Here is a 15184-nt window from a genome sequence, read left to right as displayed (position 1 = left end):
TGGAGCCACTGTAAGGTGGAGGCTCTCCGATGGGCGGAATGGTTCCTGAGTTCATGTTGGGAAAGTGCATGGCGTCTGCAGACTTGCCATGACATAGGTCGATTCAGGAGAGCTTTGTGTTGTCAAAATTTCAGTCTGAGACAAACTTGGCAGAACCCCCATGATTTCCTTATGGGGTGTGGATGTTTGGTTGTAGGATGTGCCACAGAGAACCTCTTCCTAATTTATAGATCCCAGATGTCTTGCCTCAGAAGTTGCCTGGAGACCTCCGTATCACAGACTAATGTCCCTGACATGGCCCCACCAAGGACACCAGGGACGGGGACCATTGTGGCCCCACTGTATTTACACTGTAGACACAAAGTATGTTAGCTCTTCTCTACGACTGTCCGGCCTTGGCATTTTATTTTTATCTTACCAATATGTTATAAATCTGGGCTTCTTTCTGTTTACTATCTTAAGTTCCAAATCAACTTTCTTATAAGAAATAATATCAAAGTACTGAAAGGATTTTGAAATAATAAAACAGTCTATATTGGAGCTAAAATACACAGCAGTGAGAGAAAGAAAACAGAACAGTAAATCAAATGGCATACATACTTATTTATCTAATATGAGGATTCTGTTTATGAGATGAAAGTGAAAGGGAAAAAATGTCATACTTGGTATAAAATGGAAAACAGAAAACAAAGCCAGTCATAGAGAGGCCATATGCTACATTTAATGAACTGAAACTTAATTTAGAATTAAGAATACAGTTTTTGGATTTGATTTTTAAAAATTGTATGAACTACAATGTTGCAAGTCTTCTATCACATGCCATGCAACCTCAGTCAGCTTCAATTCTTGAAAAGATGGTCACTAATAAAAATCTGATAGGTATCCTTCCATCATTGTTCACTATTATTTTTCATTCTCTCTCTCTCTCTCTCTCTCTCTCTCTCTCTCTCTCTCTCTCTCTCTCTCTCACACACACACACACACACACACACACACACACTCACGGATCCAGGTTTCAATCTGAAGCTTATATAAATTTGAAGTCCCTCTTTAAGAAAAAGAATACAAAATTATAGATACAAAATAAGGTACAGTGATACATATTTTTAGAATGAGAAAAACAATCACTGTAGATTTAAAAAATTAAATCTAACAAATAGCACAAAAATCACAAAATCTAGGAAAAAACAACGTAATATTTTTATTAACTGCCAGACACATCTGTAATACTTATTCCTACATTTTATAGAACTCTCTTTTATGGCTTCTTTTTATAACAATTATTAAAATTATTTTCTGTTGAGCTAATGAAAGACAATTCAATCGCTATAAGTGTTCAGTTGAAATTTTTAATAATTTTGATTGTTTGATAGTTTAAAAAGATTTATTTCAGCTTCGCAGAATTTGTCATATGCAACTTTAGCACTATTGTTAAATTAGGAACAATCTCTGTTGCGTTGGTTATAGTTATGTGCTGTGAGAGTTGAAAGAATTTTCCACACGCTAGATTCTGGCTCCATAAATGGCATCTTTTGTTTCTCCATTATTATCCGTATACTTCTAGTGCAGGAGCAATTGAACAGTTCATGTCATGGGATGACTTCTGTCCCTGCACCACTATGTCTCAAACCTGAAGACCCTTCCCACAGCAGCCTGCGATGAATAACTCGGTTATACATGGAAGCAACAACACATCATGTAAATAGGTTCCACTAACGCCAAACCCAATGCATCTCCAACTCAACTTCTAACTAGCCAAGTCCCCAAAATGCCTATATTCACTCCAGGTGTGATGGAGGGGAAATCGGAGTGGAAAGAGATAACAGTCTAAACTGATGACTGTTAGACTATGTTCCTTTAGAAAATTTGATGATCATATGTCACCTTCTAGGCCCTTGAATTTTATACACATGTGGGGCTATGAAGCTTATGCCTCATTAACTTAGCAGTAAATCTTCGTCTGAATATAAGTAATCAAAATGGGACCCTAGGGAATATATATATGTAAATATAGAAATAGTGATGTAGATAAAGATACATCGTAATCTCTAGCTACAGATATAACTAATATCCAAGTTACCAGAGAAATATTAGAAATAGATGTCCATTTGTAATCATGACAAACTAGATACTAAAAAATACTATGTATACTATAAAATGAAATATAGTAATTGTAATTATAAACGTCATATTTTTCATTTATTCTTTATAATATGAATTGCTTGCATATGATTAGAACATTAAAATATTTGGGGGCCAAAAATATAGAAAGAAAAAAGTAAATAAAAAGTGTTAATAATTGCATAACAGAGATAACTATTGTTTACATATCTATTCAGGTTTCTGCCTGTGGACTCTCCCAGACTCCTGTGATCGTGTTGTATATAGCACTCTCATTGTTTTCTGCTTAAAGCTTTATTGTAATTTTGTCCCAGGGCCCCTAAATATTTTAAAAGATAAAAAAAATGCTAACGAGTGCACATTTTTCCACCTCATAGAAATATTTATAACACCAACCCAAGAGTTTAGAAATATGTTTTTTTAAGGTTAGATTTTTAAGTTTCCAATTTGCTAGGTGTGTTTGTGTGTTTGTGTGTGTGCATGTATGTGTGCATTGCTTGTTAATTGCTAATTTTATTAAATTCTTATCAGAAACCGTGACTGATAATTACCAATTTGAGAATCTGTCAATGCTTTCTTTGTCATCTGTGGTGTGAGTAAATTTTAAAATATTTCTTGAGCATTGGAAGATAACTTATATTCTTCGCTGGTGGGGATCAGTGTTTGACCTATGGATTATATTTTTTTTGAAGGAAAACAGTAATCTTCTTCTTCTTTTTTTTTTTTTTTAATGGATTTCAGTATTCCAGTTCATGGCAAATAAAGATTTCTACTACCAGGTGTTCATTGGAACATACCTTCTATTAATATAAAATAGCTGCAAACCGTTTAATATTTTGGGCTCCTGCCTTACACTTTGTATAGAGATAAGGATCTCAGAGATTCTGAGGTTCAGTTAATGGAGAAATTGCCGCAAGCACAATGCCCCGTGTGCTGCCAGTAGAGCAGGATGTGGGCAAAACCTTGGAGAGTACCACAAAATACTGTTTCGCTTTTCAGAAAGATGCAAGGTTGACTTTAGTCTGTCCGGAAGTGACAGGCCTCAGGAGGTAGGAAGAGGAATTAGGTCCCCAGTCTACTCTTGACATGTCTTTTGAATAGAATTCAAATATTACATTTTAATGGAGAATCTTAAAAAAATAATAATGTTTTGTCAGATTTCTGCAGCAAAAAAAAAAAAAAGAACCCAAAATTGTATCTCTTGCAATTCTGTACTCAGAGTATCTCAAGCTTGCTTTCTTTACTGTTAAGACTACAATTTTTAAATCTTCTCTATAAGATTGAATCTATAAGATATAATTAAATCTTCCCAATTTTTTTCTCTATAATTTCCCCACAGTTTTTTTCTATCTCACACCTTTCCCAATGCCTTTTCTTGCTAAAACTCCAAGCCTTCTCTACTTCTAAAATTATACTATCCCTCTTCCAAGAGTTGCCTGTCAAGTTCTCAAAAATACCACCAAAAAAAGCTGATTAAACAAAGCCACACATAAATGTACTACCATAAGGGAGAATATCACTTTGCCCCAGTTTTAGTAGTAACGTCTCAAAATGGGAAAATTAGGAAAGGGTATTTATAGTTATAGGGATTTAGGACTTTGGATGTGTCATTTGAAGATGGATCTGACGAGGAGGAAAACATCTTGGGACTAGACAAAGTATGACATCATACTTTTGGGTTGGTGGACAAAGCACGGTGTCTCACTTTTAGTCTTCAGGAGTAAGTTATCTGATTGGTTCAAGCTTCACTTCCAGAGCAGTTCATGCAGCAGGTTATGTTTGCTTAGTCCCAGGATTGTTTAACACAGGAACAGGAATTATGCTGATTTTAGTCCTCACTGTTCACTATTTAAAGTATCTCCACCACTGGCTTCCTTTCCACCATTATCTTTTTTTTTTTTTTCTTCTCCTAACAACCTCTAATCTTATTTCCCTCTCAAGACCTTTTCAACTCTTCTTTCTCTTCACAACCTTTACATACCCCCTCACCCACAGGAACACTAAAACAATTGACGACAGAAAGAGCCCTTATGAGTGAGGGGACTGTATCTCATCTCAAAAAGGGAGACTTCTTAATATAGTCATAGAAATTGCCCAAATCATTCACCTTCCCTCTGCCTTGTTAACCTCAGTCTTTTTTAGCCCCCTTCCCTACCTCTAGTCACTGCTGTATTCTTTAGATGTGAATTCCCCCTCACTACACTCCACCTGCCCCAAACCACCCACAGGACAAATGCGGGGAACTAGGCAAGAGGAGAGAGTAAAATATTGATTCTAAATAGAGTCATTAGAATAGTAAGCATCTTGGAAGTTTAACATAAAAAGCTGTTTAAAAAAAGTTTCATAATGGATAACTGTTTCTCTATTTTCAATCTTGCTTTTTCTTGGAAGTGATATATGAAAGTAATTAGGAAGACTTCTTGTTAAGGGGGGGAGGAGAAAAAGCCAAAATATGAAAGAATCCCTGAAAGAAGAGCCCTGAGATTGTACTGAAACAGATTGCATTATCATTGTCGTGGTTTTATTTACACATTTTCCAGGCGGGTGTGGAGGGGAAAAGTGAAACGGAGAGCAATTGCTTTATCCTCACTACTCTTATATCCTCCTCCCCACTCCCATTTTTAAAGTTCAGAAAACTTTCAAACCTATGAAAAAATTGAAAGAGCAATACAGTGGGTGCCTCTATGCCCGTCACTTATATTCAACAATGTATACATTTCTGTAGGATACTTTAACCCTAACTACCGCAGCGTGTATTTCCTACCAAATAATTACATCCTGCATTGTCATAATACATCTACCACTGTCATTATAGTAATGATTGGTGGAGGATGGGTGGGTATAGAAATAGGCTCATCTCTCTATTCTGCACATAAGAAAAGCTACTAAAGAAGAGCTTGGTGCTTTACATTTAATTAAAAATTTAATGGGATTGTCATGTGGGAGACCCTGCTCGCTGCGCCATTTGTCGTGTGGGGCGGCCGGCGGGGTCTCTGCTCCCGCTCCCCACATAAGAACGCAGGATATGGTGAGGCCAAAAAGGAACACCCATGGAGCCATACGTAGGGGAGTCACACCACTATATTCTCGCTGGCGGCTGGGTTGGAGACACAGGAGGCAGGAGCCACACTGTTCGCAACCCTCATTGCTCTGCTTGCAGGCTCAGCCACCATCTTGCTAGCCCCCATTTTTTCTGCTAGAGTAGCCACAGCAGTTATATTAGTGGCCAATGGCTCACTGGTTACAGCTGACGGCCAACTAGCCACAGCTGATGGCCATCCAATCACAGTTGATGGCCATTTACTACCTGAGCCAGCACCTGTCTATGTGAGGCCGAGAGCCTGGAAACTGCTTTCTGGGGCTCTGTCCCCACAGGGATTTTCAGGTTTCTTCACTCAAAAAATATTTTGAAGTTGCCTTTTTTTTTCCATTTGGAAATAAGGTTTAAAAATATGTTTCAGTTAATCTTGATAATTATATCTAGTTTTGAAAAGTGAAAGCTATTTTTCCTTCAGCTTTAGTGAGGTATGATTGACAAATAACAGTTTTGTATATTTAAGGTTTACAATGTAAGATATATATATATCATCACACAATGTGATGATTATATATATATATATATATATATATATATATATATATATATATATATATACAAACGTATAACATTTGAAATGTTATCAAGCTAAAGACATACGGGACCACATCACACTAAAAAGTTTCAAAAAGCACACAAAGGAAAAAGTCAGCAAATACAAAAAGCAAGGGATGGAATGGGAGAAAATATTTGCAATGCATTATTTTTCTAGTTGTAATTCTCGCTGACTCCAGGGCTCAGAGCAGCCTAGCCAGAAATTCTCTTCTCCCCGAGGCTCAGGGATCGTCAGTGGAGTCATTGCAGGTAGAAAACAGGAGAGGTTGAATGGTCCCTAGAGGATGCTAATAAAAGTTGAGAAAATTAGAAGGAATCTACCCAGGCTACTGGCTAGAAGATGTTAATGAAGTATAGGGACACCAAGAAGTAGTCACTTCCCAGGAAGGAAGTGAATAAACACATAAGGGAAGGAGTGGAGAGCAGCATCAAATGTTGAAAGGGCAAGTCAAATGAGGGCCCAGAATTGACTCTGGCAAATCGGAGGTCTTCGGTGACCTTCACACAAAAAGTTCTGGTTGACCGATGAGGCCAAAACTTGAATGGATTTAGTTTCAAAGGGAATAATAGCAAAGGAACTAGAGACAGAGCCTGTGGGCTAATCTTTTGAGGAGATGGTTTGTGGAGGGAGAAGCGATCCAAGACGGTAACCAGAGTACGAGGGGGCACGTGTCAAGGGAAAGGGTTGTTAGGGGGGTGGGAATTTACAGCATATTTGTATGCTGACGAGAGTGATTATGACACGGGGGAGACTGATGATATAGGAGAGGAGGGGTCATGACTGGAGTAGCTTCCTTGAAGAGGCGAGAGGACTTGGATCTAGTGCCCAGTGGACGTAAAATTCCTACATGGTTTTTTTGAGTAATCTGTACTGCAGTCTGAAGATCTTTTCAAAGATACTTCTCAGTCATGAATTCAATTTTCTGAAATGAAAAGGTGCGTTTTAATTAGTTTTTTTCCACCAGAACAGGCAGGAAACATAGTATGTGGATACGGGTACAGATAGGTTGGTGGTGGCAGACCGTTCCAGTCCTCTCTTACTCCTTACGTAGTCTCATTAAGTTAGAAGCAAACACACTAGTCGAGGGTGAGCATTAGGACCAGGTATAACATGTTTGTGAAAGAAGAAGGTACGAATCATGCTTCTAAGAGGGTGACTAGATGGATTAGATAAAACCAGTGGGGGAGGGAGAGAGATGTGCTGTGGTTTTGAATCTAGACATTTTCATCTATGACATCTGAAACTCTGTACAAACTTCACCAACATGAGAAACTTGGCAGGTACAATTTTGTTCTCACAGAAGGAAGGAGTGGGGTTGGGATGATCTAAGGGAAAAATAGGTACGCTTACGGCTCCCTCTTACTGAACTCGGTGACCTTGAAGACGTAATGTTTTACCCAAAATAAAAGACACACATTTTGTGAAAAGACTGAAAAGTGTAAAACTAGACACCTGTGTTGGAGAACGTCCACGGCACCTCATGATGGTCAGCCCTTGGATCGTTCATTTGGAGATGGACTCCTGTTAGGGAGCGTCCTTCGGGGACTTCAGCTCTCTACTGGGTGAAATTGGATTCTTTGCCACTGCAGACTGGATACCACCCTCCTTTTGGGCTCTTAATACAACTGACTTAAGACTTGCTAATCTCAAGATTAAAGGCATATAATGCAATGATAAAATTACTATATCTTCGACATAAATGTCAATGAGATCAAATTAATGTAAAAACCTTAATTTAATGTTTTATGGAAACTATTTAACACAGACTATTCCTCCTGAATTTGATATATTTTCCCAGGTGAGTCTGATACCCTTCCAGTTTGCCCTGCCAAGTGAGAGTTTCCATTCTGTAGTCTTTTCAATTGTCTATATATCAAAATGGTTCATCGTGGAGTCTTGTGTATTTGAAGTTCAAAAATTGAGTAATCAGCTGGTTTGGGGACTGAAACGGGTATAAAGTTTGTTATCAAATTTGGCAAATAGTGACCTTAACCTCTTAAACATGGACATAATAGTCTTGGCACAAAGCAAAGCTGACCCAGAGACATCCTTTAAGTTGTCCTGGAACCTTCTCTACAGGAACCTCTAGATGAATTAACCTACATAAATTAAGGTAGACTTGGTTGTGCTAATAGATTTTAACATTTCAGGGACATTGCACAATAGAAATCTGTGTCTTGCTCACTTCCTAGTCCCGGGAGGGTGTTCAAGCTTGGTTGGCTCTTTTTCAGGGAGCCATATATTTTTTCTTTTTCTTTTTCTTTTTTTTTTTTAATTATTTTTTTAAATTTATTGGGGTGACAATTGTTAGTAAAATCACATAGATTTCAGGTGTACAATTCTGTATTACATCATCTATAAATCCCATTGTGTGGTGTGTTACCCGTAGGGCCTTATAGTCACGCACTTCCCACTGGAAGACATATGAAGAGCCTGCAGGAGCCCTTGAGAGGTTTTATGTGCCAGGCACACGAATCACTTTCCATCATAATCCGTGTTGGCAAGGACTCAGAAACATGGTCAGAACTAACTGCAAGGGAGCCTGGAAAATATCACTTAGAGGTATTTCTAGGAAACAGAGAAAAATGATTTTGCTAAAGTCTCTGCCGTCTAATGCAGGAGAGTGACTATGACAAGATGAGGTCATCGGTGAAGATTGTGTCTATGGGAAGGTGGTTGTAAGACTGCTTCTCAAGAGATTTCTGACTTAAAATATACATTTTTAAGAGAGATTTATTCTATATTTAAGGAGGAAAACTTGGAGTGGCAGAGGGCAGCTCTTGGCAAATGTGTAGCTTAGCTCAATTATGCCTCTTGGATTTAGAAGAAGAGAGAATTTATAGGATATCAAGGAATTAAGACCCATGTCTTCAAATTAGGGTTTTTGTTGGTTTGTTTTTTATTTTTCTTTTTTTTTCCTTTTTGGTTATATGTGTGTGTGTGTGAGTGTATGTATAATTAAGGTATTATTGACACACAATGTTATATTAGTTTCGAATGTACAATAGAGTGATTCAATATTTGTACATATTGTTAAGTGGTCACCATAATAAGTCTAGTTAACATCCTGCACCATACACAGTTACAACTTTTTTTCTTTCTTGTGATGAGAAATTTTAAGATCTATTCTCTGAAGCAACTTTCAAATATGCAATACAGTATTACTAACTAGAGTCACTGTTCTTTACATGACATCCCCAGAACTTATTTACCCCATTCACACATTTTACCCATCCCCCACCCTGCCTCCCACAACCACCAATCTGTTCTCTGTATCTATTTTTTTTTTCATGTTTCTTTGTTGTTTTTTTAATTCCACATATAAGTGAGATCATATGGTTTTGGTCTTTCTGCCTGACTTATTTTTACATTGCATAATGCCCTCAGGCTGCAAATGGCAGGATTTCCTTTTTTACGGCTGAATAGCATTTCAATGGATATATCTCTTTTTCTTTATATATTCAAAGTAATTATTGATAGGCATGTACTTATTGCCGTTTGGTTACCTGCTTTCTGGATGTTTTGTAGTTTCTCTATTCTTTTCTTCTCTTTCGCTTTTCTGTGGCGGCATGTTTAGTTTTCTTTAGCTTTTGTGTATCTGCTATGAGTTTTTGGTCTGTGGTTACCATGAGGCTTCCATATAGCAACTTATATTTATAACAACATAATTTGATAACTTAAGTTTGAATGAATCCTAAAGCTGTACATTTCTTTTACTCGTTCCTCTCTCCCTATGATTTTTGGGTTTGATGTCACATCTTATGTCTTTTTATCTTGTGTATCCCTTAACTAACTATTGTAGCTATAGTTACTTTTACTACCATGTATTTTAATATTTATACTACTTTTTTAAGTAATTAATCCATAATCTTTACAGCATAAGATTATTTTGAATTTCACTATGTATGTTTACTGGTGAGAGGTATATTTTCACATAGTTTTTCTGCCACTCATTAGCTCCCTCTCATTTCAGCTTAAAGAAGTTCCTTTAGCATTTCTTGTAAGGCCAATTTGTTGAAGATACTCTCCTTTCACCGTTGCTTGTCTGGAAAATGTATCTCTCCTTCAATTCTGAATGACAACTTTGCCAGGTAGAGTATTTGTGGATGTTTTTATTCTTTCAGCACTTTAAATATATTATGTCACTCCCTTCTGGCCTGTGAAGTTTCTGCTGAAAATAATCTGCCGATGGTTTTATGGAGGTTCCTTTGTACATAAAAAGTTATTTTTCTCTTGCTGCTTTTAGGATTCTCTTCTTTAACTTTTGACATTTTGATTATAACATGTCTTGGTGTGGGTCTCTGATTCATCTTCTTTGGAACTCTCTGAGATTCCTACATCTGGAGGTCTTGTCAGCCATTACTACTTTCACATAAGTTTCCTGCCCCTTCCTCTCTCTTCGTTCCTTATAAGACCCCTTATAATGAGACTGTTGGCCTGCTTGGTATTGTCCCATAAGTCCCTTAGACTATCTTTGCTTGTTTTCATTCTTTGTTCTTTTTGCTGCTCTGATCGTGTCAGTTCCACTGCTCTTTGATTTGATTGATCCCTTTCTTCTGCTCCATCTAGTCTGCTGTTGAATCCTTGCAATGCATATTTCAGTTCAATTATTGTATTCTTCAGCTCTCTGACTGCGCGTGTGTGTGTGCGTGGTTGTATCTTTTTAAATTTTTTTTCCAATTACAGCTGACTTCTATTTGGTGCTTCCTTATATTTTTTTATCTCTTTGTTGAAGTTCTCACTGTGTTCATCCGTCTTTCCCCCGAGTTTGTTGAGTATCTTTATGACCATTCTTTTGAAATTTATCAAGTAAAGCACTTATCTCTGTTTAATTAAGGACTTTTTCCTGAGGCTTTATCTTTTTCTTTCATTTGGAACATATTCCTTTGTTTCTTCATTTTCTTTGACTTTGTGTTGGCTTCTATGCATTAGCTAAGACAGCCAGCTCTCCCAGTCGTGAAGATGTGGCCTCGTGTAGGAGACGCACCTTACTGTCCTACCCTATCCCAGTTCCTGGTTGTCGCTCAAAGCTTTGTGATTGTCCAAGCAGCCTATTTTACGTGTCGTAGCTCTCAGTAGTTAAGGGCGTACTGAGAACTGTCAGGGTCCCTAAGGGGAGGGTCTCAGTGCACCTATATCAGGCTGAGTGGAAGCCATCCCTCAGGTAGCTACTGTTAAAGGATGCAAATATCTTCAGTCCTGTGGGACTGCAAGTGTGAGTCCCACTTGGCCACCAGAACCAAGTGATTTAGAGGTGTCCCCTGGGCGGCAGTCACAAAAGTCAGGCACCAGACAAGTATACAAGCTCCTTTCCAGGAGATGCTGGTGACCTGGAGTGAGGCAGAGGGTGACTGCAAAGATGGCATCCACTGACCTCTATTCCCGGTGTCCCCACTTCAGTAGACCCCTAGATGTTGCCAAACCAGATGCCTGCTCCCTCACAAGGACAAGAAAACAGGTGTCTCTTACAGAAAGACTGGGGGTGTGTTTCAGCCCGCTGTCTTTGCAGTGCCCTAAGGTGGTAGTTAGGCAAGAACTGTCTCGCTGTCTCAGTGCCCTGGGACCCAGGAACTCTGGCCCCAGTGGCCACAGGAGCTGGGTGAGGAAGTGTCCCCTAGCTGGCAGCCATAAAACCCAGGGCCATAAAACTCATGCAGACTCCTTTTTGGGAGATAGTGGCGCTCTGGAATGCAGGAAAAGAGCGCAAAGACAGTGTCTGCCCTCTGAGGTCTCTGGAAAGGATTACAGTCAGCCTAGACATGTATTTAACTAGAAGCCTGCCCCTCAGGTCGCAGCTGTGAATAGTAGCAAATTGGCCTCATTCACTTAAAGACTGGGCTCCTTGGCCTGTTGTTTTCTTGCTGTGCCCTGAGGTGAAGGGGAGTAGGGGGTGTCCAGTTAAGAACTCTTTCTACATTGGACAATACTGGAAGTGACTGTGATGCCTACTTTATACTTTCATGAGTGCATCAGTAATTAATTTCACCTGCAGTAGCATTTTTGCGGCGGTAATTTATGAGCTGAGTGGTTCAACCAGCACCAAATATTACCTGTGATGGTGATGTGTTCAAGATGGCTAAAGAACAGAAAGTTAAATATAGAGAGTATTTATCTTCCCTCTGAGGAGTTACAATCGTGAATTAGTAATTTGAGTAGGACTGACACAGGTAGTCAGTTAGGTAGCAAGGCTGGCGACCAGTTTGCCGATCTGTTAAAATATTGAGTCATTCCCTGACAGTGGTGAGAGGCATCTACCTCACATACCCCTCTATTGCTTTCTATCCTGTGCTTCCTCATTTCAGCGCACAGCCCCTCACCCATGGTCCCCAGACTTTCCTATATTCCGGCAATGACAGGGCCAATATCCTGTACACTTATTATTTTACACATAATCCCAGGGAACGCACTTTGCCAAGGGGAAAACAAAAACAAAAACACAAGCCTTGAAATAGCAATACATATTTGGCAAACTGCAGTTAATGGCCAGAGCATGAAGTTCAAGTTGGGGGAGAGAGGGAAATGGAATTGACGAAGCGATAAAAGTCATGAAGATCCGTGGAAAGATTTTCAGCATATCATCTATTACAACGCTAATTTTGACCAACCTGAGTACGTAAGTACTCGCTGATGGTTGCTGAGCAAGCTATTACGATGCTGATGAATTATTATTAGTGGCATATGCTCTTAATATGCATGTTCTTTCCTCCTTTTGTTCCTGCCAGCTAAAGATGAGTTTGCATCCACATTTGAAAATGACTGGTCCTTGTTTGGGATTATATCTGCTGATGAAACACAAGAAAACCAGACCAGGCAGACAGAGGACACTGATTCATAGACAGAGTTTCCGTCATCACAAGCCTCTAGTTAATAGGAGGAAAAAGGAAGGAAAGATTCATAAATATAGACTTGCATGCTGGCAATTTCCCTCCGTTCCTATACAATTACAGAATCTGTTATGCGAATGTTACACCCCTTTGCAGTTGGTGATTTCAGTATTACAGAATGAACACTGAAAAGTCATTGGGGGAAAAATATCAAACTTGGTTTATCCAGAGTGTTTTGTTGTTGTTGTCGTTGTTGTTTTTCTATTTCATTTAGACATTTTACCAAATAGTGACCAAATATTGATAAATGGGTTTATTTATCAATGTGAACAGGTATGAGATCACTAAGAAGCTTTCTTTGTTGTTGTTAAAAAGGGCCAATAAGAAAGGTTTGATTATATGGAAGTATTCATAGAATCGGTTTTCTATTACTTTAATTCCTTACTTCCCAAAGAGACAAGATGTTCCTCATTAATGGATATACAGGTGAAATGATGAAACACCCCAAACAGTACCTGAGCAAATCAGTTTTATTTCAACATCACAGTTTACTGTTTCTCCTAACTGGCAGCCACTACACTGTAGATGCTGTCAATTACAATATAATTCCTATCACTATGTGTATAATATGCTTTTCCGTGTTCCATCTTAAGAGTAAATGACTTTACTCAAGCAATTACTTTCATCAAATGTTAATTTTCATATCCTTTCAGCAGCAAGCACCAAAATCAAAACCCAACAATCAACAGAATAAGCATAACAAAATCACAAATTTAGCCCCTATAAGACATATGGGAATAACATTTTCATATTCTGAAAGGTTGGCTTCTTTTTTTTTTTTCCTTTTTTGGTATCAATCAACAGGATATTACAATTTACCACAAATGCAGGTGCCATTTAATATTTGAAAACTCTTTCTGTAAAAACACAAATCATCTTAATGTGACAGGGACGGTCCTTGCTCAGCATCATCTCGGTGGACGCTCTGCCCTTTGGGGTTCCTCTTCTCCTTCCTCCTCCTGTGATCCATGCTGGTGGCAGCTCAGTGATGCTGTCACGCCTCTTTGCTCTGAACTGGTAGGCGCTCGGGAGGAAGAACAGACTCCAGCTTCTGCCAGCGCTCTGGAGGCCACAGGATGTGCGTGGCGTGGGCATGCAGAAGTCCCAGCGACACCTGGACCCACGAGAGACACAAAGAAAGCAGAGGAGAAATTATTTTATAAGGATCAGCATTACTATCTTGAAAACAGCATCTGATCCAGGATAGTCCATGGAAAGATGACGATGACAGTTAAAAGCATGAAACGCCCTTTTCTAGGTGCTTTGTGCCTCTCTAGGTATATGTGCCTCCAAAAGCCTTTACTCCTCGTGACCATCTGAGGTAGGTGCTGATATTATTCTCACTGTGCATAGGAAAGCTACGGTCAGGAAGGTTAAAGGACTTGCCAATACTCGTATAGCTGCCAGGCGGTGGAAGCTGGCTTCAAGGATGAGAGGCTCAGCTCCAGAAGGTAGAAGGCTGCAACCTTCATCCACCATCCTCCATCCTCAACAGCCTGCTTGCATGGGTGCAGGAAGCGTAAACCTGGTTTGCATTCTCAGAATTGCCTACAGGGTCCCTGGTATCTCAGAGAGACTTTCCTTTTTGGAAAGGTCAGAGAGACATTAAAAAAAACAAAGTTTTTTGCAGAAAACACTGTCCCACCTACTGGATGAGCAGCCACAATTAGACGTAAGTTTGCATGGGGCGCCTCCGTGGAAAGTAGACGGAGCAACACGAAGTAGGGTTCCCGGAGAGATGGAATTCTAAGGGAAAGCCAGCAAGGTGGAACGGGATGCTATGAAATCACGTGTAAAGATCAGGGCAGAGGGCAAAGGACCCCGTCAGCAGAGAGGCAGCAGGACAGAAGGGGAGGCTAAGGAGGCACCTGTTCCTGGAGGACTTAAGCCTGAGCCCTGAGGAGGAAGGAACAATTCAAGACATCCTAGGGCTCACTAGGAACATCAGCTGCAGTGTACAGACGAGCAGGACAAACCTGTTTCAAATGTAGACCAAGGACCTATCCTCACAGATGACCCTCAGCAGGTTGGAGGCAGGGCCTGAAATTCTGTCTTTGCTACTGGTGCTGCTGCTGTTGCTCTCAGCTCTTTTAGTGCTATTTAGAAGCTTACAAAATGCACTCATGTTTAAGAGCATATCTATTGAATGCCAGCAATAGAGCAGACACTACATGTCCACCTTATTTATCATTTTATTTTCCAATGGTTTTCCTATAAACTGCAGCTCCATAGAGATTAACAAACAACTGCTTTCATGGAAGTTATTCTAATTACTAGCATATGCAGTTGAAAAATTGCATTGCCCATGAGTCAAAGGAAAGAGCCGAATGTCAGGAGAGACTCCACAAAGATAACCAGAAACACATTAAACTGAAAGAAAAAAGAAAAGAGAAATCCTTCACAACAACTTGAAATATAAACAACATAAACCCAAAGGGTACCAAGAAGCCCCTGGGCCCAATAAAGAGAGATTTTTCTTTAACTTGTTACTCTGAAAATCAAACCTATAGGAAACCTGAAAATGCG

General features: G+C 39.3%; 1 protein-coding gene and 1 long non-coding RNA gene across 3 annotated transcripts in view; one reads left to right on the top strand and one right to left on the bottom strand.

Annotated features, from left to right (window-relative positions):
* Positions 1–15184, top strand: part of LOC148758320 (uncharacterized) — a 127571-nt gene that overhangs the window by 98997 nt on the left and 13390 nt on the right. The window lies entirely within an intron of this gene.
* Positions 13111–15184, bottom strand: part of IMMP2L (inner mitochondrial membrane peptidase subunit 2) — a 691614-nt gene continuing 689540 nt past the window's right edge. For both annotated transcript variants that reach the window (XM_088797654.1, XM_088797655.1), the window contains one exon: positions 13111–13772. In XM_088797654.1, the coding sequence (XP_088653780.1) occupies positions 13653–13772 (120 nt within the window). In that variant the 3' untranslated portion in view covers positions 13111–13652. The remainder of the gene's footprint in view (positions 13773–15184) is intronic.

This window comes from Rhinolophus sinicus, chromosome 4 (assembly GCF_057876585.1).
Source record: "Rhinolophus sinicus isolate RSI-liver-muscle chromosome 4, RSI-T2T, whole genome shotgun sequence".
NCBI classification, from domain to species: Eukaryota; Metazoa; Chordata; class Mammalia; order Chiroptera; family Rhinolophidae; genus Rhinolophus; species Rhinolophus sinicus.
The sequence above is the reverse complement of the archived record's forward strand: the minus strand, read 5'-3'. Positions and strand labels throughout refer to the sequence as shown.